Source organism: Dreissena polymorpha, chromosome 11 (assembly GCF_020536995.1).
Source record: "Dreissena polymorpha isolate Duluth1 chromosome 11, UMN_Dpol_1.0, whole genome shotgun sequence".
Taxonomy (NCBI): Eukaryota; Metazoa; Mollusca; class Bivalvia; order Myida; family Dreissenidae; genus Dreissena; species Dreissena polymorpha.
The window spans coordinates 38,391,077-38,418,902 of NC_068365.1; the positions used below are offsets into that span (position 1 = coordinate 38,391,077).

General features: G+C 37.2%; 1 protein-coding gene across 1 annotated transcript; it reads right to left on the reverse strand.

Moving 5' to 3' along the window:
- Positions 1-2,901: 2,901 nt before the first annotated feature.
- LOC127850664 (toll-like receptor Tollo) lies at positions 2,902-27,029 on the reverse strand. The gene is made up of 2 exons (XM_052383835.1): positions 26,800-27,029; positions 2,902-9,001 (listed from the first exon to the last, which is right to left on the reverse strand). The coding sequence occupies exons 1-2, from the start codon at positions 26,814-26,816 to the stop codon at positions 4,834-4,836; spliced, it is 4,185 nt and encodes a 1,394-aa protein (XP_052239795.1). The 5' UTR covers positions 26,817-27,029; the 3' UTR covers positions 2,902-4,833.
- Positions 27,030-27,826: the final 797 nt, after the last annotated feature.

Genomic DNA, 27,826 nt, shown 5'->3' on the forward strand with positions numbered 1-27,826 from the left:
CCGCAATAATTCGATGGTCATTATTCGAATAACATGCCTCCAGCCATAACATGCATCTGGAAAATCTATCAACCGCCCCGTGTATAACAATTCCAAAAGTCGTTAGCGTAACATACCCATCAATGTGTATAGTAAAATTAGGGCCTTTATTGGTATAGACTCTGCGTCGCAGGCGATGTGCAGACCTGAGAGCAACACTCTCAAGATCAATTACCTTCAATAACACCTTGTTGTTTCTTGGGTAACTTTGACATTTAAAATTGTGTTGACTAGTTTCCATATTGTTTTATAACCACATTCAGCCATCCCTCTTTTATAACTGAACGAATCGCTCGTATAACGTCTGGAAGTGGAGACGACGCGTTGCGTCTTTTTAGCCCTAACCTTCGCAGTATACGTTTCAGTTGACTCAAACTGAGAGCAGTGTTGTGTAGGAAAAGCAAGAATCCACATATACCCAGACGCGTATAGCACTGTTTGTGATAACGCGAAATCCAAACATCCCTTTCTTGATTTGAAAGTACAGCTAACGATGAGTCAACATATATATTAGTATCACTAAGACACAACTCTGCAATATAAAAAAGTTGTGAGTCGTTAAACCCACGTTTTACATGTATCAGTTAAGGATAAATATCTAAATGAATCAATCGAGATTTAGGCTCTTTCAACGAACACATTAATATGTATTGTTTGCAAACAGTGTATGTTATTTGTACGTTTATACCAAGCATTCCTGCTGTAAAAATGGACTGTCTGAGGTCTTGCGTGTTTCGAAAGAATATACCAGAAACTAAAATTCTGTTCGACGCCCGGAAGTCATGAACCAATGCTGCAATAATGTGATGATGTCAAAATTCTATGACGACATGATATGAAAAAGGTGTCATGGCGCAAAAAATAACTCATCTTGTCGACTAAAGCTATGTTGGCAAGTCATTTTCACAAGAGCATGACTCCAAAAATTATGTAGATTTGTCGACTTAGATCATGTCGACCAAATATATTTTCGGGAAAAGCCGGACACATTTACGTCGAGACTTCAACTTAATGTCGTTATGACGAGTAAAATTAAGGTGGAAAAAGCTACAAAACTATGTCGACATACCATGTTATTCTACAGTAAGTCGATATAAATTATTCCGGAATGACCACATTATTGGGGTGTACCATATACGTTTCCATAGGTTACCGTTAGATGTTCAGCAAACTATTTTTCCAGAAGAACAATTACCATTATGTAAACACGAACTTTAATTATGACATGATTTCAGCAATTCTATTCAAATCTTTCACTTGACCTATATTTTACGAACATTGATAATAAATTCATACATTTGTATTTTTTATAAACTAAAAAATTCAGTCATAACTTAAATTAATCGTAAGACCTTCGATAACTTCGATAACCGGATGCATCGTTACTCAATGACGGGTCCCGATAAATGGCACATGGACAATCGGCTCCATGTGTATTTTTGCATGCCTGGACAATCGGCACCTCTTAAATTTGTAGACCAGGACAATTGGCACCCGATGAAATTTTGCGTTAGACCGAGTGTTAAATAACTGCCCATTTGAACGAAAAATGTTTGGCATTGTACAGACACACACCGATTATTCGGAACTATTTCTGACAGCAAGCCTCGTTTTGTGAAAACATGGCTTATGGCATGTCCGTAAAATGTCATAAGCCTGTACAGTACAGTTCTAACAATCTAACCTGGGACGACATTTTCCGCCTACACTAGTTTTTCGTTTAGAAGAAACTGCCTTTAAACAAAATAATGCGTACAAGCGGCAAGTGCCGTCCCTGATCTGCACAGGCAAACATTAAATGGCTTTTTACGCACATGCATTAAGCCTAGTTTTCGTAGAACGAGGTTTAAATATTAAGCAAGTACAATATGATGTTGCTCTATATTTTACGGTACTTCAAAACATTTTAAGTGTTGTCTATTGACGACTTTGTAACGAAATAAATTATGTTGTTGTTTGTTTGCCTATAGAACAAATAGGCTGTAGTTAATTACGAACGAGGATGTTTACGTAAAGTATTGTATTTAAATCAACTTGCGAGCTAAACACATACATACACAAAAACACAAATAATAATTTATTTATTTACTTATTTATTTATAGAAAAATTCTAAACGTCAAAGTAAAACATGGCGGATTTTTTTAACGAGAGGTGACAAAAAAGTTCGTTTACTGATTCACTCCTTAGCTGTTATTGTTAAACTGATTCATGTATTGTGCATGGATTGAACTAATATTTCGTTTTATATTGAAACCAACAAAAAATATAGGTCTTATATTCCGTATGCGCTTGGTGAGTACGAACGTGTAACTTCGGTAACTATGTTTAAATTATAATAATTATAATGATTTTGAGTTTTGAATTTATTGATTTTGTCTTGAACACGAATCTAGTACAGGATTACATGTATAATTTAATAAATCTTAACAAATGTAGCAATTTCCATTTTCTAACTAAATTTAATTGATTTGTTTTGCATTGTATCGCACATGATTCAGTCCACCTGGACAATTCAGACCTATCAATGCAAACCGTGTTATTTGAAAGTTTGCTCGGTGATGCGATGGGATGAGACATGATGCGATGTGATGAGATATTATGTGATGTAATATTATGTGATTCGATGTGACACGGTGTTATGTGATTGCATGTGATTGATGAGAAGTGATACGAATGGAAATTGATGCGATGTGAAGGGATGTGACGGGAATTGGTGTGATGTGATGGAAAGTGAAGTGATGTGAAGGGAAGGGATGTGATGGGAAGTGGTGGGATGTGAAGTGATGTGATTTGATGGGTGGTAAGTTATGTCATCCTGATGTGATGCGATTTGATAAGGATGGAAGTGGTGCGATGCGATGTGATGTGGTAATAATAACTTTATTTCACGAAGGTAACACATTAAGACATAGCATATCTTTTTTACAATGTGGTCTTCAAAAACACAGTATATGTAAATATAACTCAACAATGTCTATCATACTGCAATCAGCCTTAAAATAATTTGAAAAGCATCATATAATGATGTGGTGTGACTAGTGGGCCATAGTTTTGCAAATGCTGTACGCTGTGTAGGAAATATCAAGAGCAATGACGTAGACATTCATTAATTGCGTTACATATCGACGTGACGTGCACAAATGGCGCGATATAGCTAATTCTCCATCTACTCTATGTACGGTTTAGTTTTGTTACTTCAAGCGTCATAATATATGTTACACATTATTGCAGAGCAAAGTGTTAGCATTTCATACACTATTAGTGTTAATAAATCTGGTATACATATGTGAGTCAGTAAATTTACTTCGTAGACACCTATCGTGCGTTATTTACACAGTGTTTGTCCTATTGAATGCTTGTTTTCAAAACAAATCAAGAATATGGCACCGGAAGGCATTTCAAACAAAAATATTGGGACTTAATCGATCTTGCTCAGATCATATCTTTGAAAACAAATTTATGCAGACCAATAAAATAACAGTTTGTTCACTATCTTAACCCATTCATGCCTAGCGTCCTGAAAAAAGGACATTGCAAACAGCGTAGACCCAGATGAGACGCCGCATAATGCGGCGTCTCATCTGGGTCTAGGCTGTTTGCTTAAAGGAATTTCTGTAAAAATTGCTCTAAATATAGAAAAAAATATACTAGACATCCCTAATTTTGGAAATAAATTGATCCAACTTAGAAGGATGGGAGAGTCCACTGGGCATAAATGGGTTAAACAAAACACAATAATTATATTTGAAAGTAAGAGCACCTCTAATGCCACGCTTTTTTTTGCAATTAACATTCTTAACATATAACAATTCACATGTCTGACTAGAATACATTTACTTAAATCAACAAATGTGTTTGTATACAGCACCAATTATGCACAATTCAAATTTTATATACAATATAACATTGTAATCAGTAAACAATTTTAAGAAATAATCGACATATACAATCATTATGCAATACGTCTCAGCGTTACACCGGGCTTGTAATATACTACAACTTCTACATGTAGCAAATTTATTATCTACTGTTCAAATTAATATAAAAACACAATGTCCTTAATTAAACATTCATTAATATATTGCTTTCTCTCGTTATATGTTACCAACAGATAATGATTTAAGGACCCTAACTATAGGCCCTTTATAGCATTACATCATACGGACTGCGGACTGCACAGGGTAAAATGAGACGACACTTTACACCCATGCATTAAGCCCCGTTTTCCTAGATGCGACTCATGTGGTATATGGTACACATAACATGTATATGAAGTGAACGCAACCTCGAGACTTATATGAGTCACGTTCTGAGAAAACTGGGTATAATGGATGTGAGTAAAGTGTCGTCCCATATTAGCCTGTGTAGTCCACACAGGCTAATCAGGGACGACACTTACCGCTTTTATGACATTTTCGTTAAAATGAAGTCTCATCTTAGCAAAAATCCAATTTTGGCGGAAAGTGTCGGTCCTGATTAGCCTGTGCGGACTACACAGGCTAATCTGGGACGACACTTTACGCACATGCATTATGACCAGTATTGTCATAACGCAACTCATATATGCATGGCACAATTGTAAAAATTGCGTCAAATATTAAACAATACAGAACTGTATTCCAGATAATTGGAGTTAAATTGAATGTAACGCCATAAGCAAATTATCAATATTTACCCTGTTTTAGCGATCAAACGCTTCGTCAATAATAATTTAAGTATCCAGTTACATGTAAATTGCTTATTCATTGATTTGAATGCGTTTTCATCGAACACGTTCTCGTTATACGCAATTGCTAAATTTCCGTTTTTGGACTGTCGTGATCTTCTAACATAGGATTGGTCCAAATTTGCCAGAAATGTTCTTGCCCCGAGACCGAAAGGGAATCGGGCCGACTAAGTGAGCATTGACTCTCATTTTGTACCGAAATGGACATGGGCTGTGTTCTTGAGTCTAGCTCCTCAGTAACTGAAACTTCTTTGGTCGGTACGATAGAGTATTCCGCATTTCCCGTGTCCAAAATGAAATACTCGTTATCGGCCGTTGTATTCGGGACAGAATTTGAACTTTCGTGGATATAACTGCTTTCATCGTCCGGTTGCACTGAAATGGCACTTGTCCTGTATCGCGAATATTGGTGCTCGTCTTGTCCCCGAACCGAACTTGTCCGGATTTGTGTATCTTGTTCCTGGCCGGTTACCGACATAGACCTGCTAAGTGTACGAACGTTCTGGTGTAACGAATCGTCATTCCACGGAACTGAGTATTTCGCACAGGTTTCGTCCCCATAAATGTCTTTGATTTCCTCGTAAATATTCGAACTTTGCTGGGAACCGCCATATCCATATCCGTTTAAGGACGGAAGATTGTATTCGGTAATGTTCGGTAACTCTCGGGAATGTCCGGCAAATGGTCCGTGGTAACCTTTGTTATCTTTTTCTGCGCACGCCATTCTCGCGAGATCCGTGCTAGCGTACGGATGGGCCTCGGCCCGCGGTATTTCACCTACAGACGCCCTGGGTTCCGGCAAACAGTAGTAGAGTTTGTCCCAAAACCAGTTTTCACCGAATGATAAATGTTTACCATGTTTCATGTGATACAACAAAATGGCGTCCAATTTGGATTTGTCGATATGCCCAATCGAAACTGTGATCAAGCGATCGAGCGAGTCCTGTCTAACACACTGTGACACACACTTCAGCAAAGCACTGTCTTGAGTAAAGTCATTTGAAAGCACCACGATTGTTCTATGACTAGAAGTCACACTTTTGGAAATGAAGGTCAACTCGGAAGTAGAGGGCGGCCGGTCCCGGTGTTGCACACGCAGGAAATACTTAGGAGACCGGCTCTCCAATCTCTGGACCAACTCACGCATAACGAACGCCTCGTCTTTATAATGATATGCGATGAACGCATCGTTATGGCGCGCTTTGTCGTCCAAAAGGTACAGATCACTCGATTTGGAATTGAACTTTGTATACAGCCAACACCGCACAATCTCTCGTCGGCAGGCTAGCAGAATGATAGCGATGAAGACGATAGTCCCGGCGATCATTGCAGGAAGGAATATTTTCACCTGATCATCCCAAACTCCTGAGCCCGCGTCTCTCACAGAAACCCCTCGATCGTCTGACGGAGAGTTCGTGTCCAGCACGTCATGATAAGGATTAGCATCGCCGGAGATGTTCTTGGATTCTGTAGTCAGTTCTTCAATGCGCCCCGTCTTACTCGGAATGAAAACCTGCCCGTTGCATTTCTCGCCAAACTCTCTTAACGACATTCGACCACTGCGACCAGTCTCCGAAAACAAAGCGCATGTAATGACAGGGAAAACGCCGGGCAGAGCGGGCGTTGTCATGGAGACAAATTTACTTGCCTTTTCCCGCGCACTGAAATACAAAATACAACTGCAATCCCATCGATTGGAATACAGGGTAAGGTCCATGCTGAACAGCAGCTGTGACAGATAGCTCGTCATGTCCTTAAGGTAGTTTTGTCCCAGGGTTAACACCTTTAGAGACCGGAGGTCACTAAATACTCCATCCGGTAATGACGTTAGCTTGTTATTGTCCAGGTAGAGTTCGTGCAAGCTAGACAAACCGACGAACATGTCCTTTCTCAGGAACGTTATCTCGTTGAAATTGAGATAAAGTTTTTTCAACATTGAAAGGCCTATGAATGATTCCTCAGAGAGGATTTTCAGACTTGTGTTGTTTAACCATAGTTCCTCCATGTTTCCAAGGAACTGAAATGCTTTGTTGGGTACGACGTCAACAGCGCTGCCACTGTAATCGAGTTTTGTAGTTACAACAGGAATAATTTGATGTAGGTCAGTCGTGTTTTTGCTCTTGCACTCTACGATGTGAACACTGCGCATGTCAGTGCTGTGGTAGCAGTCACATCCGGGCGGACATAGGTACTTGCAGTCGCACGCGAACGCACAGCACATGCAATCTGGTGTGCATACATTGTCATATTTGCACAAAAATCGGTCGACGGGAACCATTTTAACCGGGGCTTCTGGGTAATTATAAGCTCCACGACACCACGTGACGTTCAGGTTTACGATGATTGGTCCTTGCGTAGACTGGTCCCATTGACGCAACCAGAGTAGGTTACAGTCACATTCCAGTGGATTGTCGCTAATCATGAAACCAGTCTGCGAATAAAGGCTCGTAGATACTTGAAAAGCGTCCTTTGTTAACGTGCTAATCTGGTTAAATCTTAGATCAACAATTCTCAGATCGCTTAAACCGTCAAAACCTTTGGGTCGAACGGTTACGATATTGTTATGTGAAAGGTCCAGCATCTTAATGGACGCTGGGAACATAGACTTCTGTACCGTATCCCTAACACGATTGTGACTTAGATTGAGTTCCTGGAGACTCGGCATCATGGCGAGGCTCTTTCCAACATCCTGGAGCTCGTTATGCTGCAGGCACAATGTTCTGATCCCGGAATTCATGAACAAAGATGGATGCAGGTATTTCAGCGTGTTGTTAGACAGGTCTAGATATACGAGTGAAGTGCACGACACAAACAGCGAGTCTGGAAGTTTGCTGATTACGTTCCTGGACAAGTTGATCGTCTCAATCTTCCCCTGAGCGACCAAAGCGCCTTCGTCAAGCGTCTCCATGAAGTTCCTACTCGCATCCAAGATTTTCAGATAGCCCAGTTTCAAAAGACTTGGAAGTTTTGAAAGATAGTTTGATGACACATTAACGAATTTCAATAATGTCGTCTGCATAAATAAATCCATATCAACGCTTAAAAGTTTGTTTTCTTGAAGTTCTATTCTTTCAAGTGAAATCAACGACTGGAACGCTCGCGCGGTAATGTTGTGTATCTGATTGTTTGCTAGATTCAGAGATTGAAGGCGGATATGGTTCTGGAAAGTTCCTTCGGCGAGTTCACTTATTTTATTTCCCTTTAGGTTCAACGTGTTTATCTCACGGAACTCCGCCAAGGTCGTCTGGTTGAGGGAAGTCAGGTTGTTATGACTTAGGTCAAGGTAGATGAGGGAGGTCACACCCGCCAACCCCACCCATACAGAGTCTCCCAGGACGTTATTTCGCATCTCCAGGCGCAACATCTTTTCCGTACGCGAGAAAATACCCTCAGGTAAATGTTCTAGTTTATTCCATGAAATGTTCAAATCCTGCAAGTTTGTGTTTTCCTTAAAGATGGACTGTGAAATGGTTGAAATGTTATTCAATGATAAATCTAAAACTCGCAACCTCTTGAAATTCACCAACGAGGCTGCATCGTCATTGAGTGTAATTCTGTTCTCGGCTGCAATCATACTCTCCAGCTCTTTGAACGCTTGTCCATACACAGCCAACTCATTTAAGTTCTGGAAAAGGTTTCTTGAAATATCCAGGACACTCAACTCGTTTAGTGAACCTTCGGAACAGTTCAGTCCCGCCATAATGAACGAAATTAATGAGTTTCCCGAAAGATTCAAAGACTTGAGGCTCTGCATCGAACACAAGTTTGGCATCGTCATTACCCCGCTTCCGGTTAGTGCCAGACTGGTCAGGTGCGTCAAGAACGCTAGCGCCTCCGGGTGGTGCCGCACGTAGTGATTGGACGCCGAGTGGATGTGCAACATGTTGAGATTCAGAAGCCCGTGGAAAGCTTGTTTGTGAATGTATGCTATCTTGCAGTTGTTCATTACCAGTCCGCGCATGTACGAATTGAAGCCAAACATGCGACTTGTAATGTCGAACGGACTCGCTGATGCACACGACACAGTTAGGACGAACTCTTTCTTGACGTTGCTTAGTGCGGTGATATCAAGTTCGTTCAAATCCCTGACGAAGCACCTGACGTCAATCTGTGACTGACCACCTTTTATGACGTCACTGCAGTCACATGACCTCGGACACGTGGCGGTAGATGGCTGCACCAGCGACGTCAGCGTCAATACACCGAGAACCGACGCCCGCCTCGCTATCATGGTCCTGAAATGAAAGAAATGGGTGAATAATACCAGACTCAAAATGTTCAGAACAGTAGATTTACAAACGATCACGTTGCCAACATTCAGTGTGGCCTCTGGACTGCATGTTACACACCTAAGTTATAGTCGAATCTCAGCATGGGCTTTGTTTTTAGCTTTTTTTTCTTCAAATAATTGTATCAAGTTTGTTGTATCGAATTCCGATGAAAACAGAGTATTATCAATTTGCTCAATTAGTAACTTTGAACCGTGATTACAAAATTGAAAATCAATATAACCAACGTTTATATTATATGGAAAATGAAAATCTCAACGTAGTTTTTATAAAAATTATTGACCGATATATGCTATAGGGGGGGGGGGGAGGAACGCGTCTGGAGTGCGTTTCACTTCCCGTAGAGTATATGCTTAGCTAACAAACCACTTTAAATACTTGAAATATGCATTTTAAAAGGAAACACTTCAAACAGTGCTCTTAGTTTATTTGAAGAACTTTCGGAATCCTTGAGATATTAATAGGGATAAGTGATATTTTCAAATAATTTCAGGTCATGTATAATGTCTTTAAACGAAGCTGTGCACTTGTAAATGACACAGATTGGTGTAACTTAATTCTGCTTTAGGTGCATTTATTTACACTAAAAGAATCGGCATTTAATTATATTTAATTATAGCTTATTCGAAGAAATATTAAAATATTTGTGAAACAAACAAATTGCACACCTGTCAACTATATCTTTGAGAGCAATAGTCGGCTACTAACATGAAATTCTGTGTACACACTATTAGTTAATACATATTTCTTAATGCTGAAATCATTGTTATGTCATTGATTAGTACATGTTTACGTGAACACGGGTAGACCGTCAATCTGTCTGAGCAGTCTGCACAGGCTAATCAGGGACGACACTCTGAGCAGTCTGCACAGGCTAATCAGGGACGACACTCTGAGCAGTCTGCACAGGCTAATCAGGGACGACACTTTCCGCATACACTGGATTTTTCGTTTAGAAGATACTTCATTTAAACGAAAACATCCATTAAAGCGAAAAGTTTTGTCAATAATCTGGGACGACACTTAACGCACGTGCATTAAGAGAAGTTTTAACAGAAGGATCATAAATTATATATCATATACATGGACATTTGCACGGGTTTTTATCAACATGGACGTGGGATGGTATTTGTTGCCATAGTATGCGACACGCCGACACCAGGTCTGGAAAAACACTTGTCATGACGTGTCGGACACACTGCAGGCTTTGTGCTCGCCAGTGGTGGGATCGCGGTAGGATAAGTGACAGGAAATGATAGGCATGTCCACTACATTCCACAGATTAAGGGGCCTAAAGTATTCTTGTTGCTTTTTGTTTATGTGTCCCTTGCTTTTTTTTCAATGGAACGTTTTATCTAAATTGTGTTGAAAACCATTTTGCCATGGGATACGCAAGATACAACTGTATCAACAAATCTTCTAAAAACAATTTTTGTTCAGTGATACAATGCAATTATTATACTATTACGCCCATATTATATGATTAATTTGATTATTGTTGCTCACACATAACAAATCTTAACAAAAACGAGCAGTAAAATATTTGTGCATAAACCGAGACGATCCCCAACATTTTATATGTCCACCCACATTAAATGGCTTACTTTTTAACCCATTTATGCCCAGTGGACTCTCCCATCCTTCTAAGTTGGATCAATTTATTTCCAAAATTAGGGATGTCTAGTATATTTATTTCTATATTTAGAATATTTCTGACAGAAATTTCTTTAAGCAAACAGCGCAGACCCAGATGAGACGCCGCATTATGCGGCGTCTCATCTGGGTCTACGCTGTTTGCAATGTCCTTTTTTTCAGGACGCTAGGCATGAATGGGTTAAAGTAGCGTAAAATACCATAGTTGCACTGCATTTCAAGTCAATTTATCCGTCAATTGATATATAAACGGAATAAAATCGTTCTCTAATAACAAACATAATTATCTGCAATCTTCTTCATACAAGTTAATGCAATCCAAAAATATAAAATTAAACACGCGGAACAATCTTTCAAAAGTTACTAGTTTAGCATGCTTATCTGGAACTATTTACCAAATACTGTTAGCTCAGCGTGACCAATTTACTCATTCAAAAGTTAATACAAACAGAACCTTTCTTAAGAACAGTTTTTGATGCTGCTGTTATTGTACCACTGTCAACTTTCTAAATTTCCACCAATCTGTGCTCTAATTGTTTCAATTTGGTATTGAATTCAACTGAATTCAATTTAATCGAAATGATCGTCGATTTCGTAATTTGCTTAGTAAACTTATCTTGTTTGTGTTAATTTTTGTTATTGCAATTATATGTGTGTTATTGTAATCCTATTAATATTGTTTAAAGCATAAAATAAAGCGCTCTGTTATTTCCTTGCATTTGTATACCCTCACCCTCCGATATTATTTAAGGGGGGGGGGGGTATAATGAAATCATCATGCACGTCTGTTCGTCTGTGCATGGGCACAAATTTGTCCGTTAAAGCTGCCATACACTTTGCAACGTACTAAATTTGAACTTGCGTGGATTGTTCTGTATGATATGAAGTTGAGTTTGTGCGATTTTTATCACCCTATGTAAAACAGAAGTTATGCCTCTTTTTCAACTTAGAAGTTCTGTAACATCATTATTGTTACTAAAGACTAAAGATATGATTGGAGCAAGTGTAAAGAGTTTGACCTGATGGGCCATAGTGATGGAAACATATACCGGGATTTGTTCTATGCTTAGGGTCAAAACTGATAACATCCGTAATGGACTATCAACGTATCGGCGTTCTGGGAAGATCGGGCTTAATACATGTGCGTAAGTGTACTCACAGAAAAGCTTGTGCAGTCCGCTCACGCTAATCAGGGACGACACTTTCCGCTTTTATTTATTTTTTCGTGTACAAGAGGAAACAAAAATAAGATGCAGGCGGAAAATTTCGTCCATGATTAGCCTGTGCAGACTGCATTGGCTAATCTCGGATGACACTTTACGCACATGCATTAAACGCGGTGTTGCCAAAAGCGAGGCTTATATGAAACATCTGCGCATGCGCCAGACGGTACCGGGTAAGCTTCCAGCTGGCACAGCCACTTAACAAAATAGCTGTATCACGACAGACCCTCGTCCGCCAACCATCTGTTTGCAAAGACAGAAGCCAATCGATGACAATCTCTGCAGCTGTTCGTCGAAAGTCGCTTTAAAATAAAATTTTGCATTTCCATTATAAGCTGCACAAATGCGTGTGGTTGCCAGGTGAATAGTTTTTAAAATTGCTTACAACATTTGGTATATAACGTCATTTATTGCATCGTTGTCGCTTTATTCTGCATTGCGTAGACAATTAGGAAATATAAAATTGTGATCAGTTTTAAACAAAGGCCATTACTAACGTATTATAATCACGTAAAAATGTAATGTACTCTATTGGAAATACATTGGCATCAGCGAACGAATAACTTTGAGTTCAAATCAATTATTTTAAACCTGACTTATGGGTATCGTAAAGAAATAATAAAATATGTACATTTATGCTATATGCGTAAGTAGTGCTTTATGCTGTAAACGAAATTTATCAAGCCAGTTATCGTACCAATCAGGATGCGCGAAAAAATAAGTCGCTGTTAAACACTTACGACAAGGACAATTTACAACACGGGAAATATCAAATGTCACCTAAGTGGCTGAAACTAGAAATATGTCGCAATTTAGACCAGTAAACAGGCTGACAATAGGGCTATTATGTCTGCAACAAGGGGATATCGAAAGCGCTCTAGAGGATGGTGAAAGTCCATGGGCGGACACTCCACATGATACCTCCATGAGAACATTCCTGGACATTGTCTACAGAAACTAGAATTTGAGCTCTGAGATAACCGGGCCTAATGCATGTGCGTAAAGTGTCGTCTAAGATTAGCCTGTGTTATCCGCACAGGCTTATTAGGGACGACACTTTCCGCGTTTTAGGATTTTCAATTTGTTTCAATCAAGTCTTTTCTTAACGAAAATCCAGTCTACGCGGAAAGCGCCTTCCCTGATAAGCCACTGCGGACTGCACAGGCTAATATGGGACGATACTTAACGCATATGATAAGCTCTTTTTTCACACGGCGAGGCTCATTTATCTCCGCGTTTAAATGGGAATTATTATAAAAATTGTTTATGAGATAGACTGGTGTTTGAGACGAGGGTGTAAAACGGGGCATATTCACATATCATTAAGTAGGCGTACATGCAAATAACAACCTCAAACTCCCCGCAGCGGTTACCGCCTGTATTGTTTTGTAACCAGGTACCACTGCAGTGACAAGTTACTTTTCTTTAAAGAACGTGGAAAAATACAAATCGATCAGCGTAACACAGTTTGTTATAAGGTCACACAATTTGCTATAACGGCCCACAGTTTGTTATGACGGGAGGGATTTGTATTAGTTGAAAGCTCGGCCGAAGTCAAACCTTGAAGCAATAATTGACAAAGCGCAGCATTGTCAACACCTTATGAGATCCGCGGCAAAAGATTCAGACCCTCTTTCATAAGCATGCGAGGGGATCATGAGGGGGGGAAACATTTATGTTCACAGGTCAGCCCTTTATAAATACCAATGAACAGTTAAGTAGAAACACAACCGAACCGAGCTAAATGTTTCCAATGCTATGGTTGTTTTGTCTTTACATTATACCCCGAGCATCCAATTAAACGAGACCATTTTGCATAAGAATGACCGTACCGTTCAGAAAATAGAAGGGTGCTAAGTCATACGTCAGTGTTTTTCATTATAATTTATCTCTAAACAGCATTCTATCCCAGTACCGCTATTTCGTTTTTGACAGTAGATAATTATATTTACATTTTGGATTTGAATGTATGAATATATAGGCGCACACGCATTCAGTCAAGATAACATGACATTCCTGGAATTACTGCGCGAATCTCTTATACGATAACTTTGTTCTATTATCAAGAAACGGTTTAAGTTTCTACAATAACATTTTGCAGACGTACCGAGATGTACTTGATTCGTATGTCATCATATATATAAGTACATAAGAACTCACATTAAGAATTAATTCAATAATAATTCGTCTCTTAGGATCAGTGTCTTGCAACAGTAAATTTTCGAGCACGTATTTAGTAATTATTTAAAGCGGGTATATACGATTTTGTCAAATATTTATGAATTTATATAAGCTGTGTAAAAAACTTATTAAATATATATTTCAATATAAATTAAAATAAAAGTTAAGAAGAACATGTGTCGAAAAATGCGAAATAAGCCAGATATTTAATTCTGAAATTGAAAACGGCTGTACAGCCGAATTCGCCAGCATGTATACCATACATGTACGATGTGCATCTAAACTTAGTTTAACGGTTTATTTGAATTCCTGCAACGATATCTATTCATACGACACACGAACACTATCTCCGATCCTACTGCAAAGACGAATGCTTCGGTTATTGTAGGAAAATATATACGTCACTATCGGCTCGGGGCGCTAATTTGCCTTTGCTGCATTTTATGAAATTCGGCTTTAATGTATAATTTTTCTTACCTATTTTGTGTTATTGTAACATATTTTATCAATATATTACAATTAAACACATATAAAAAAATCGTATATACCCGCTTTAAAGGAATAAATACACTTTTCGCTTGCAACAGTATATTTTCGAGCACTCATGTTGTAATTATTTGAAGTAGGAAAATGCAATTTACGCATGCAACAGTATAATGAAATAAAGATTGTTGCTGTAATTATTGGAATTAATAATAGCAGTAAGAGCGAGAAAGTTCAAACGAGTCCAGCCCTGTAGCGTTCATTTCTTACAGAAAACGCTGCAACTTTCTTTTCAGTATCTAATTTACTGAAAAGTCTCTGGGCATCGTCTGTTTATTATTTAGATATCTTTCTCCCGAATTCAGATCTTTAATAAGTCTGCACGTCGTTGATTAGAAGCCTTCACTTGTCTGCGGGGAATCGGGCAAGTGAACTCACATGCCTAGTGTTGATCCGAAAGTAATTGAGTCGTTTGTATGGTTGGCGGTGAACTGACGGGAGAGGATTGAGCAAATAATTCACTAGGTGTCGCCGACGGGATTAGTCGATAGGGTGTGAAGATCGCAGACAAAAGCCTCGGGGAATCGAATAAACGAAGTTTCTTAGACTCGAAATGCCGTATTTAAGAGATTTTAGGTCAAGTGAGGTTTCATGAAGGAGTATGGCCCAATGCTACCTGTAAAATTGCGCCTCTCTTTCTGGTTATGGCTGTGGTAAGTACTTTGAAAGCGGGTTGTCTGAAGGAAGTGGAAACAGTCACCATGAAGACTGGGATATTCCGAATGTAACATTTTCAGTGATATTATACAACTATGCAATATGCGTTCGACCAGAACCTAAATATCTATTTATAGGCGCATATACTGTATACGAGCAGCAATAACACTGTACCAATATTGGAAGACAACGTATTGTTTTTGAAAAGTAGAGTACAGCGTGAGCGATGAGATTTTATAGTATTTTATTATATTAGAGCTCGGCCGAAGTCAAACCTCGAAGCAACGATTGTCAGAGCGCAGCATTGTCAACACCGTATAAGAACCCTGACTACCAACACCGTATAAGATCCCTGACTACGGTTTAAACCCCTCTTTCACACACATGCAAGGGGATCATAATGGGAAAAGAAAACAATACATATAAACAGTTAACTAGAAACAAAACAAGTTTGGATGAATACCGAACTAAATGTTAAGAAAATAAGTATTGTATTGTATTTACTTTTACCACAAGCTTCCGAAATATTAAACGAGACATCAATTTACATGAGAATGACCATACCGTTCAGAAAACATGCGGATGCTAAGTCATACGTCAGTATTTTTCATTATAATTTATCTTTAAACAACATTCTGGCTCTATATAGCTAATTCATTTCTTACAGTAGATAATTATATTTACATTTTGGTTTTGAATGTATGAATATATAGGCGCACATGTATTCAGTCAAGATAACATTCCTGGAATTACTGCGCGAATCTCTTATACGATAACGTTTTTCTATTATCAAGAAACGGTTTAAGTTTCTGCAATAACATTCTGCAAACGTACCGAGATGTGCGTCATTCGCATGTTATCATAGATATCAGTATATAAGGACTAACATTAAGAATTAAGGTAGCGCACCTCTTATGATTTCCCGCGATTTATTTTACGATCATTGCCGATCTTAAATGATCGGTTATTTCCGAGAGATGCATTTTATTTTTTTTAAACTTCGAAATTTGATATGTGTCTACCTAATTCATTTAGAGTACATTATTTTCACTATAAATATTGACATTGATCCAATTATCATCTGAAAAATACGATTTCGCGATTTCTTCAAAAATCGATGAGCCTGTTTACCTGTTTACTTATGGGTATCTAATTTAAGATTGCACTAGTGTGAAGTTGTCGTGGCCGAGTGGTTAAGGCGATGGACTAAAATCTTTTGGGATCTTCCAGCGCAGGTTCGAATCCTGCCCACATCGAATACTTTTTGCGACGCGTTTTATTTCTTTGCTAACGTAATTTGATTTAATATATTATATAAGCTATGTTTATTGTTAAATATGTTGAACATTGTAAGAACATCCTTCAATTTTTAAAATATAAACAACGTTATAGCAAAATTGGGTAAATTACTGCTGAAAATACGAATGATGCATGTTGCATTTTTATTTTTATTTCAAAAAGTAAACGGTAAATCTGTCTATTTCTTGGTATTTTTGCTGTATATGGTGTTTCTATAAAAAAATAAGTTTAAAATATAACTTAAATGATACTATTTTGAATTTTATGACACTTTGTTTTTTACCGACCCAATTTTTACTTGGCTGAAATCACTTACATTTCATGGCGCTATTCCATAGATAAAAAATAAATGTCTGTAAAAGAATACTTATTTCATCTTGTTTAAACTTTAAACACCTTTACTGCATCTGTACACACCAACTGCATGCCCATATTTGGAAATCTGAATGAATTATGGAACTTTTATATACCCCAGGGGTGAAAATAAACTGGACAAAAGCCGACCGTGAGGGTGGTTTTGAAAAAATCGGTATATTTTTTTTCAAAAGCATGGAAAGCCTACCTACAAATTTGCATGTAGTTCAGTGAAATGATGCTGATTAGGAAAATAATTAATTAAATTATATTTGGATATGTGCCCATTAGGGGTGCGCTACCTTAATTAAATTAATTATATTCATCTCTTAGGTATAGTGTCTCGCAACAGTATATTTTCGAGTACTTATGTTGTAATTATTTTTTTTAATGCACCTTTCGCTTGCATCAGTATATTTTCGAGTTCTCATGTGGTAATTATTTAAAGGAATAAATGCACTTTTCGCTTGCAAAAGTATATTTTTGAGCTCTCAAGTTGTAATTATTTGAAGAAGTAAATGCACTTTAAGCCTGCAACAGTATAATGAAATAAACATTGATGCTGCAATTATTTTGGAATTGGTAATACCAGTTTCAGCGAGAAAGTTCAAACGAGTCCAGCCCTGTATCGTTCTTTTCTTACAGAGAATGCTGTTTCATTTCTAGAGAGTATCAAATTCACTGAAAAGTCTCTGGGCATTGTCTGATTATTGTTTAGACAACTTTCTCCCGAATTCAAATCTTTAATAAGTCTGCACGTCGTTGATTAGAAGCCTTCACTTGTCTGCGGGGAATTGGGCAAGTGAACTCACATGCCTGGTGTTGATCCGAAAGTAATTAAGTCGTTTGTATGGCTGGCGGTGAACTGACGGTAGAGGATTGAGCAAATAATTCACTTTGTGTCGTCGACGGGATTAGTCGATAGGGTGTGAAGATCGCAGACAAAAGCCTCGGGTGATCATAAAAAAAAATATTTTTACGAGTGGCGCAGCCACGAGTGAAAAAATATATTTTCTATGATCACGAGTGAATTAAAATCGATATTCCACAGAATCCAACAAATTTTGTTTTTATTTTATGCTTTTTTCACAGTTTATATACATTGTTGAAGAGTTTAACCAGAGAATTTCGCTTGGATAATGACGTCATTTCGTCAAAAAATGACGTCATTTCACAGGAAACAATGAAAATTATCGATAATTTTCACTGATAATTTTCGCTGTCTCAAACAGTGAAATTATCAGTTTTAATTCTCTGATATTTCTCTATAAACCACCGGAAAGCATAAAATAAAAGTCTTTAATAAGTCTGCACGTCGTTTATTAGAAGCCTTCACTTGTCTGCGGGGAATTGAGCAAGTGAACTCACATGCCTGGTGTTGATCCGAAAGTAATTGAGTCGTTTGTATGGCTGGAGGTGACCTGACGGGAGAGGATTGAGTAAATAATTCACTAGGTGTCGCCGATGGGATTAGTCGATAGGGTGTGAAGATCGCAGACAGAAGCCTTGGGGAATCGAATAAACGAAGTTTCTAAGACTCGAAAAGTATTTTTTAAGAGATTTTTGGTCAAGTGAGGATTCATGTAGGAGAATGTCCCAGTGCTACTTGTAAAATTGCGCCTCTCTTTCTGGTGCTGTGGTAAGTACTTTTTAAGCATGGATGTATCTGAAGGAAGTGGAAACAGTCACAATGTAGACTTGGATATTCCGAACGTTACATTTTAAGCGATATATAACACTCATGCAATATGCGTTCGACCAGAACCTAAATAGCCATTTATAGGCGCCTATACTGTATTAGGGAAGCAGTAACAATTAACATTTACCAACAATGCCAGACATTTCGTGTTTGTTAGAAAAATTTAGTACAGAATAAATGACGATATTTTTTAAATATACAGCTTACAAAGCGGAGATGACCTGGTTGAACTAATACACTCATTCTCAAATTTAAATATGGAGATATAAGAGAATGCGTTTAAAGTACACTGTAGCCTCGCTCTGGAAAACGGGGCTTAACGCTTTGCCCAAAGTGTCGTCTCATATTAGCCTGTGCAGTTCGCACATTCTAATCAGGGACGACCCTTTCTGCCTAGACTGGATTTCCGTTTCGAAGAGACTTTTTTAATGAATAATTCCATACAAATGGAAAGCATCGTCACTGGTAAGCCTGTGTTGACCTGACAGGCTTATCTAAGACGACACTTTACGCAAATGCATTAAGCCCCGTTTTCCCAGAGCGAGGCTCATTTATAATAAGCACAAATAGAATACAATCATTACAATACTGTTATAGAACCTTGCATAATTTTTTTGCCAAGGTGTATTTAGATCACCGTCCAATCTCTTTGAGACATCTGCATAATTTGCTACAAACTATATCATGGTTTCACTCTACTGTAACTGAGTCCGCCGATAACTGACTCTACCGAAATGTGAACGCTTACACGAACATATTATAGCAAAATTAATCATGAAACACATCAATTTAATAACATTATTCAAATATGCATCGGGGTTATTTAGATGTTTTAAAAATAAACAGTACGAAAATAAATATTTCCTTGCGCTATCGATTTTGATCGCAAAGCTTCCATACTGTATAATGGCGCCGGCAAAGTGGAAATAAATCAAATTTGCCGGACAGAATATCAATGCTGATCACATCTGGCTTTGAGAAGCAGTAATGTTTTCTGAAATAATTGAACAATTTTGTAGTAAGCCCGATTCTGTATTCAGACAGGAAGTCACGTTTTCTCTCGAGGGACGAAAAGATGCGATATCTGTGCTGGTTTTCATAACAGGTTTCAGCAACTGTTTTTATTTGGGATTTTCGGCTTCATAAGTTATCTGCGCTTAGCATATATATTAAGTGTATTTAAGAGCTATTTCCATACTTCAGATGATTCTGTCTGGTTATTTAAAGGTTCAGTAAAAAAATAGTTTAGAATGTATTAATTACTATAAATATATCGGTAGCTACAAAGGATGAGACATTATCAGCTCAACGGGCTAAAGGTTCGAGGAAAAAAACTGGGTATAATGCATGTGCGTAAAGTGTCGTCCCAGATTAGCCTGTGCAGTCCGCACAGGCTAATCAGGGACGACACTTTCCGCCTTAACTGGATTTTTGCTAAGAAGACACTTCATTGAAACGAAAAATGTCATAAAAGCGGAAAGTGTCGTCCCTGATTAGCCTGTGCGGACTGCACAGGCTAATCAGGGACGACACTTTACGCACATGCATTATGCCCCGTTTTCTCAGAACACGACTCATATTAAATCGGCTGTTAAGTATCTAATCGGTCAAGAAATTAATCCAAATGACATCGTATTTCGGCAACACTTTGTCCTGAAAACCATTTCGGTAAAACGTTGTCATGTCGGATAAGAGAATTACTTTTCGTTGATAATTGCGTTTGTAAGTAGACGTTTAAAATATAGTAAATGATCTCATAGATGCCATAAATAGCACACATTCTGTACATAATTATGCAATTGTTTGAACAATTCGTTTAACATCACGTAACAATGTCCACTTTATGGTGACTAATATAAGTCCTGTTTTCGATTCAAATCCGCAAAATAATGAACAAGACCACGTTTGATGCAATTTTGCGTCAATATTTATTGTTTAACAACTTATGGCCACATGATCTGTAAATGCACAAGGATGTATTGAACGATAGTCATATAAATGATTCTTTTAAACATCATTTGTTCGATTACCGTGTCGAAGCATATAAGCCTGTTCAGTCCGCACGGGCTAATAAGAGACGACACTTTCCGCTATAAGTATTTATATCGTCTCTCTTAAACGAAAATCCAGTCTAGGCGTTAAGGGGGCTTTTTCACGTTTTGGTAAATTGACAAAATTAAAAAAAGTTGTTTCAGATTCGCAAGTTTTCGTTTTAGTTATGATATTTGTGAGGAAACGGTAATAGTGAACATTTATCATGCACTAAAATAACCATTATATGCATCTTTTGACGATTTGAAAACCTGAAAATTATAAAGCGTTGCAACGCGAAAAGATTGAATAATTTGGAAAGTTCTGTTGTCGTTATATTTTGTGAATCTACGAGGATTGCTTATCTAAAGTAAAAAATGCATCTCCTCATGGCATGAGCACGGATGGCCGAGTGGTCTAAGCGGAAGACTTTTACTTTTAGGGGTCAGTGGTTCGAGCCCAGTTGAGGGTTACTTTTTGTTTCTTTTTTAATTGTATTCTTGTTTACTGGAGATTTTTATGTCCAATGTTTAAATTTATCAACATAAAGCATTTTATGACAAACTTCAATTCATACCAAAATCTGTGAAAAGGCCCCTTTAAAAGGCTATCCTGATTTGCATCTGCAGATTGCCCAGGTAAATCTGGGGCAATAATTTACGAAAATGTATTAAGTACCGTTTTCCCAGAGCGCGGGACCATAAATAATTAAGTCGTGAAAAAATATTGTTCACGTCACAATACACTAATTCCTATCCATGTGTAATTCAATTTAAAAACCTTCAACTGTAGTTTAAAAAGTCAACATTTTTAAGCAGAAACCCCCATAACAAAACATTTTCTTAGAAAGCATTCTAAGATGAATGCATTTAAAATAAAAAGGTATGCCATATCGCCCCCTTGGTGCAAAAAGGTACATGGGCATTGAAATTAGAAGGCACGTGGTACCATTTTTGCTCCAATGGGGCGATATGATATATATGAAAGAACTAGACAAGTATCCTTTTTTCACTTCATTTCCGGCTACTTTATAGTTGAGTGTAACTCGCCTCGCGCACGTTTCTCAATGCAGTCTCGTATCTTTAAATACAACAGTGATTTTTCATTGAAAATCCTTTCTTTCTCTTCACCCAAGTCGCGAAAATAATATTATATCGCAAATTTCTAATTGAAAACATGTTTCCAGAACGTGATGATGAAGATTATTTAAGAGAGCATGTCAGGGCATATCTCAATTAATTAGTATTCCGTAACCTCAAGACAACAACCCAATAAAAGTACATTCAATTTTTATAAACCTGTAGCATCACTTTCCATGAAATATTGAAGTCTGCAACCACAAGCAACGCCCCCACGCCTTACGCGGCGTGCATCTTTCGTTACACGCACACTCTTGGTCTTTTTGCGTCAGTATAAACAAGATAAGGGACCACTTCCGTACACAGCCTTTATCAACAAGTACAACTGAACCCAAATGCAGTGCACGGTTCAAATCGTGGTTCACATCATGCGCAGTCTCATTTTTTTTAATTATATACAAATGTACTTCAAATACTAGTATATGAACAATTTAATCTCATTATTCATAAACTTGAAAATTTTGATATTTTTTTTTCTTTACAGTTAGTTAGGTCAACCATAAACACATCCAAGGAAAAAATATATCTTAGATACATGTACGTACACTTACTAGTAACTGATTTTTATGAGCGACGACAATGAACGAACATATTTACCATTACATTATATTTGCTATTCAATAAAATCAATTTGTTCTCGACATACCAGGATTGTATTGAATACTATTATGCTGGAATTCTGTATTAGTTGATATTTATCTCAAACTGATGTTTCAAAGGTAACGCTATTTCTTTTAAGTTTACTTTCAAATAACAGGAATAAATAACTTAATCACTATAAATCACTGGATTCGTAAACGGAATATTTTTTTGTTTCCTATGGTGCGCTACAACTACGTTTTATATCATTTTCTGTAAATCATTCGCATATTATATGCCAAGTATTTATTTAAAACAGTTATTTTAATCAGCACCAATACATCAAAGATAATATTATAGTTTGTCATAATCGAGGTGTGGTGTAACCGTGCGGGTCGAGACAAAAAAAATGTTCTATAGATAACTCTAAGATGCCATTTACACACTCATGTTAACAAGGTTAAGGTCATAAAATGCCTACAAATACTCATGTTGTAAGATGAAGTAATAAAACGTTTTATTCACAGGGAACGCACTGCGTCAATGATGCGGCCCATTGAGGTTTATTCCCCGCGTAAAACGTGGTGGCACCTGTCGCACAAAGATCTCGTACAAAGTGTAAAAAATATATGAGCCGTGCTCTGTAAAAACCGTGTAGTCCGCACAGGCTAATCAGGGACGATACTTACCGATTACAGTGATTTTTCGTTATGAAGAGACTGCACAGGCTAATTTGGAACGAAACTTTACGCCCATGCATTTTGTCAGGTTTTCACTGGGCGCGGCCCTTCTGTTAATAACAAACATTGTTTATGTACATAACGCATGTTTAACGCCAGCTAAACACTCTGTTGCATAAACTTCAAGGCAACGAAATATGTTTCAAATATTTTACTGCAAATTAGCAAGTTAAAGATGACGGCTGTTCAATCTTCTATCAGTAATTAATTACAATTGAAATCCGAGTGACAGATGTTTATTATATAGAGAAATTAAACGGACAATACTAAGAGTAATAGTAAGTACTGAAGTTAACAATTTTAGTGACACTCCAAGCTATGTTCCGAAAGTGTTTCCGATGACTGTTTAACTGATATGTAGATCGTCCTAATTGCTTGTGTCACACGTGATGATTAAACGTTTATTTATGTCATATACATGTAAATACGAGCTTCAATAAATATAAGTTAGCAATGCTCTGTGAAAAGGGGGTTTAATGCATGTGTGTAAGGTGTTGTCCCAGTTTAGACTGTGCAGTCCGCACAGGCTAATCAGGGACGTCACTTACCGCTTTTATGATATGTTTCGTTTAAAGAAAGTCTCTTCTTAGATAAATCAAGTTTAGGCGGAAATTTCGTCCCTGATTATCCTGTGCGGACTACACAGGCTAATCTGGGGCGACATTTTACGCACATTTATTAAACCCCCTTATCACAGAGCACGGCCCATATGTATAGTGTGTATGCAAAAAAAGTGTACGTAAATTCAATATAGTCTGCAGCACTGCGTATACAATCGTTAAACTGTTAATGTTTGAAGGATAATTAATTTCAGTAATGTACCAGACATAGTTCCGAACTTCGCTCGCATTGGTATGTCGGACTAAATGTGAGGTGATTTACTCATCAAGAGCTACTTACCATTATACAAAATATGCCCTAACACAACTATTGTTGTTTCTGTGACCGTGTGACTTCAGCAGAGCACTTTATCAACTCTGACGCACGGAGATTATTTTCAATTTAGAGCTGATACGCCCGACGGCTTTCAAGTGCGCCATCGCCATGTTTCAGACTGCAGCGTCTTGCAAAATATTTATCTATCAACTTGCAGGGTATTGATAAACAATATCATAAGTGGGAGTGAACTTCAACTCTCAACTTTGATTCCACCAGTATTACATTTCAGGGGAAAATACTTTATCTTTGTTGTCTGTACATAGGCATTATAAAATAAAATAATATATAATATGAACAAATACTTTTTAAATTGTTAAATATCATATTAATTATTTTCAGCTTTCTGGTTTATGAGTACCTAACTTTCAGCTGCCCGAAATAGAAGTGACCGAATATTCGTTCACTTCTTTTATGTTATGATTTTATACTATGTTGATGAATGTTTGCTACATTTGTTTCGGACTTTTTATAATTTATATTGTAAAACAATATGCAATTTTAAAGTTTGTTTGAAACTACAAATAAGTGTAACGTAGTTCTTTCAATTGCTAACGTGTGTTATAGTTTGATGTAACGACGTATTTTACAACGAAGTCATAGGTGGTATTAAGTCCAGTTGAATTTCCGTTTCAGCTACTTTATCTGAAGTTCTATTCTCAAATATATCGATTTAAGACTCTGGAATCCAACTGTATCTAAATATTCGTATAACATAACAAACAGTCCCCATTCGTAATAAATTTTCAATACTCATTTTAGCTAGAAATGTACTGGAAATACATGCATATTTTATAATGAGGTTACAGTTGGCAACATTTATGGGTACACATATATGTCTTTATAATGTTGTCGTGTGTTTTCACGTGTATATGGCTACTTAAACATGACGATTCATCTAAATTATGGATGTAATGACTACTGTTTCTCACTTGTCCATCGTAAACAATGAAATTTGGGGTAAATTATAATACTCGCCGGTCATGACTTTGTAATTTAATTAGCGTACGTAATTGTATGAATGTGGAATTGTCAAATTATACTCATTAACAACATAAAAACAAACAAAAGTTCATATATAAACAATTAGTGTAGGCAGCCACAACCTATGTTGTATTATTACGTTACATAAGTACGTTTTTTATGATTTATCGGAAAACTGTTAAAATAGCGTAGTGTTTTAAATGAAACATTGGAAACGCGGTGAATATCAGAAATTCCCCCCCCCCCCCAAAAAAAAACAAACAAAAAAACAAAACAGAATTACAATCATAGAATGGAATAACGTGTGTTTTAAAGAAAGTACACCGTAAAACACATCTCCCATCTGTGAAAGTAAACGGCGTTAATTATCAACAACGTACAATCTGTTATAAATCAGCATTCAAGGGTTTGTATCCGAGTTTAAGGTTGAGATTCTCAATTGATTAACTTTATAGCAAAACGGGAAGAGTCGTTAAAACAGAAACGTTTCCTTGAGCTAATCAGTATTTCTTTGTGCTAATCAGTAATTCCTTGTGCTAATCAGTATTTCACATTTGATACGAGCCTTCCTCTGCACAAATGGGGCTTACTGCATTTCCGTTAATAGTCATCGCATTGATGTCCGCGTAGGCTATTCAGGGACGGCACGTTCCGCTTGCATGGTATTTTTCGTTAAAAAAGAAGTATCTCCTGAACTAAAATCCAGTTAATGTGCAAAGCGTCATCCCTGATTAAACTTCCACAAGCTTATCTGGTACGACACTTGCATTTGTCCATTTTATAAAAGCAAAGATCAGATTTAAAAAGGAGTTATAGTATTGCTTCTGTTTGCCATCTTCAACATGCAGGTATGAACAGGGTACATGTCTGCAGAGCTGTGCGATATTAATTTTCTGCAACAGCCCGTTTCAATGCTTTCATTTTCGCCCAAGAAGCATCAAACAGAAGCGATATAGTTGGAACATGGTACAAAAATTATATCCATGCTGGCGCTAACAGCTTACAGCAACTTTCCAAATGGACGTGTGTTTTGTATTACACTATTATTGAGGCAGTAAATATGTCTGCCGGAGACCTGTTAGCAATTAACAGACATTAGTACAAGTCTATTAAGCTTCTGGGCTGTATTTTCCATGTTACTAATTTAATTAGGATAAAGAGACTATGAATAGCGTTTTATTATAAATCACGTTGCTTTTCCAAGAAAAATAAGGGGACACTCTTGCAATATTCCTTAAAAACTTAAGCCCCTCTATTAAAATATTAAGACATTGTACATCGTTTGTGTATTCAACATATTAACATTCGATAATCCCAATTTCTGCCCAGCTCCGAATAAATTTGCTTTTTCAAGATAAAAAGGAATATGCATGTATACTTTAAATTTCATGCTGCAATATACAAGTTTCTCAACGTGACTTTTAATAAATGCAACATATATATTAACGGTGTATATTGCTAAAATGTAAACACGTTAAAACGTATATGATACTTCTAGTGACCATAAGTCGACATATTTATTTAAAATTTGCTTTCTTAATTTGTTTAATATTTGCATATTTGTCTAGTCTTAAAATTAACAACACTTCAAATAATTTTCACATTATGACATTATAATTATTATTATTATTATTGTTGTTGTTGCTGTTGTTGTTGTTGTTATTGTTGATGATGTTGTTGTTGCTGCTGCTGTAGTCATTACAATTATTATTTAAAATCAACTCACCTATTCTTAAGTAACATGGTCCCTGACAATGTATTCCACGTTTTAAAAATAATCGAATTCTGTTATATCTAACATTTTAAGAACATCCGTCTTTAAATCACACTAAAACATCATTTCACACACTGTAACAGATTCGTATTGAACATCTTGAAAATTTAACTTCTGCTCGCTTACGCGTGACCTGCTCGCGCGAATGTTTTGTTTCTTCTGCGTGCGCTCAAAGCAGGCTCTGTAGCGAGCTGTGATCGTCTGCGCGTGAAAAGTAAAACACAACCACTCGACCGTGGGGATGTTTCAATACACTTAGGAATAAACGTGATTAATGCTGCTCGCACAATTCTTGATGAAATATCGATCTATAAATTATTTAAATGTAACGGTCTTTGTTATACTCAGGGTGACTTTTTCTAATCGATTACAATGTCGACAGATTTTTTGAGATCAGATTGTTAATGTTGTAGCAGCCTGAAGTCATTTAACAGTGATTGCCTTCTTGAGATAATTAGGGTTGTCAACAGTCATCTGGCGAGCAAAGGGGAAAACGAAAATCAAATATTGAAACAAAACTTACATTTAATTTAACAAAATGAACTAGCTCATAAGCTTTAATAAAACAACTGGCTTTCCTTGCTGAAACAACAAGCATAACGCCTTTTCAAATAATCAATATTTAACACATTTTAGGACAACTTCTGCATTTACGAAATGCATTGCTTCCGTGTTCCTGCTACTGTCGTGCATTGCACGAGACACTTGCATTTGCATGTCTGATAAATGATGGTGTGCAGTTTTGCATAGGCCTATGGCCTCCGGCAATCGGCATTGCAAAAGGACACAAAAGTCGTCTCTGTTTGCTTTCATTGGATGCGAATCGCTCCGTAATATTTATCCTTTGGCAACAATGGAGCCGACTTTGTTAAAGGGGTCTTTTCACAGATTTTGGCATGTATTGAAGTTTGTAATTAAATGCTTTATATTGATAAATGTAAACATTGGATCCAATTATCAACATTGGATCTTAAAGCTC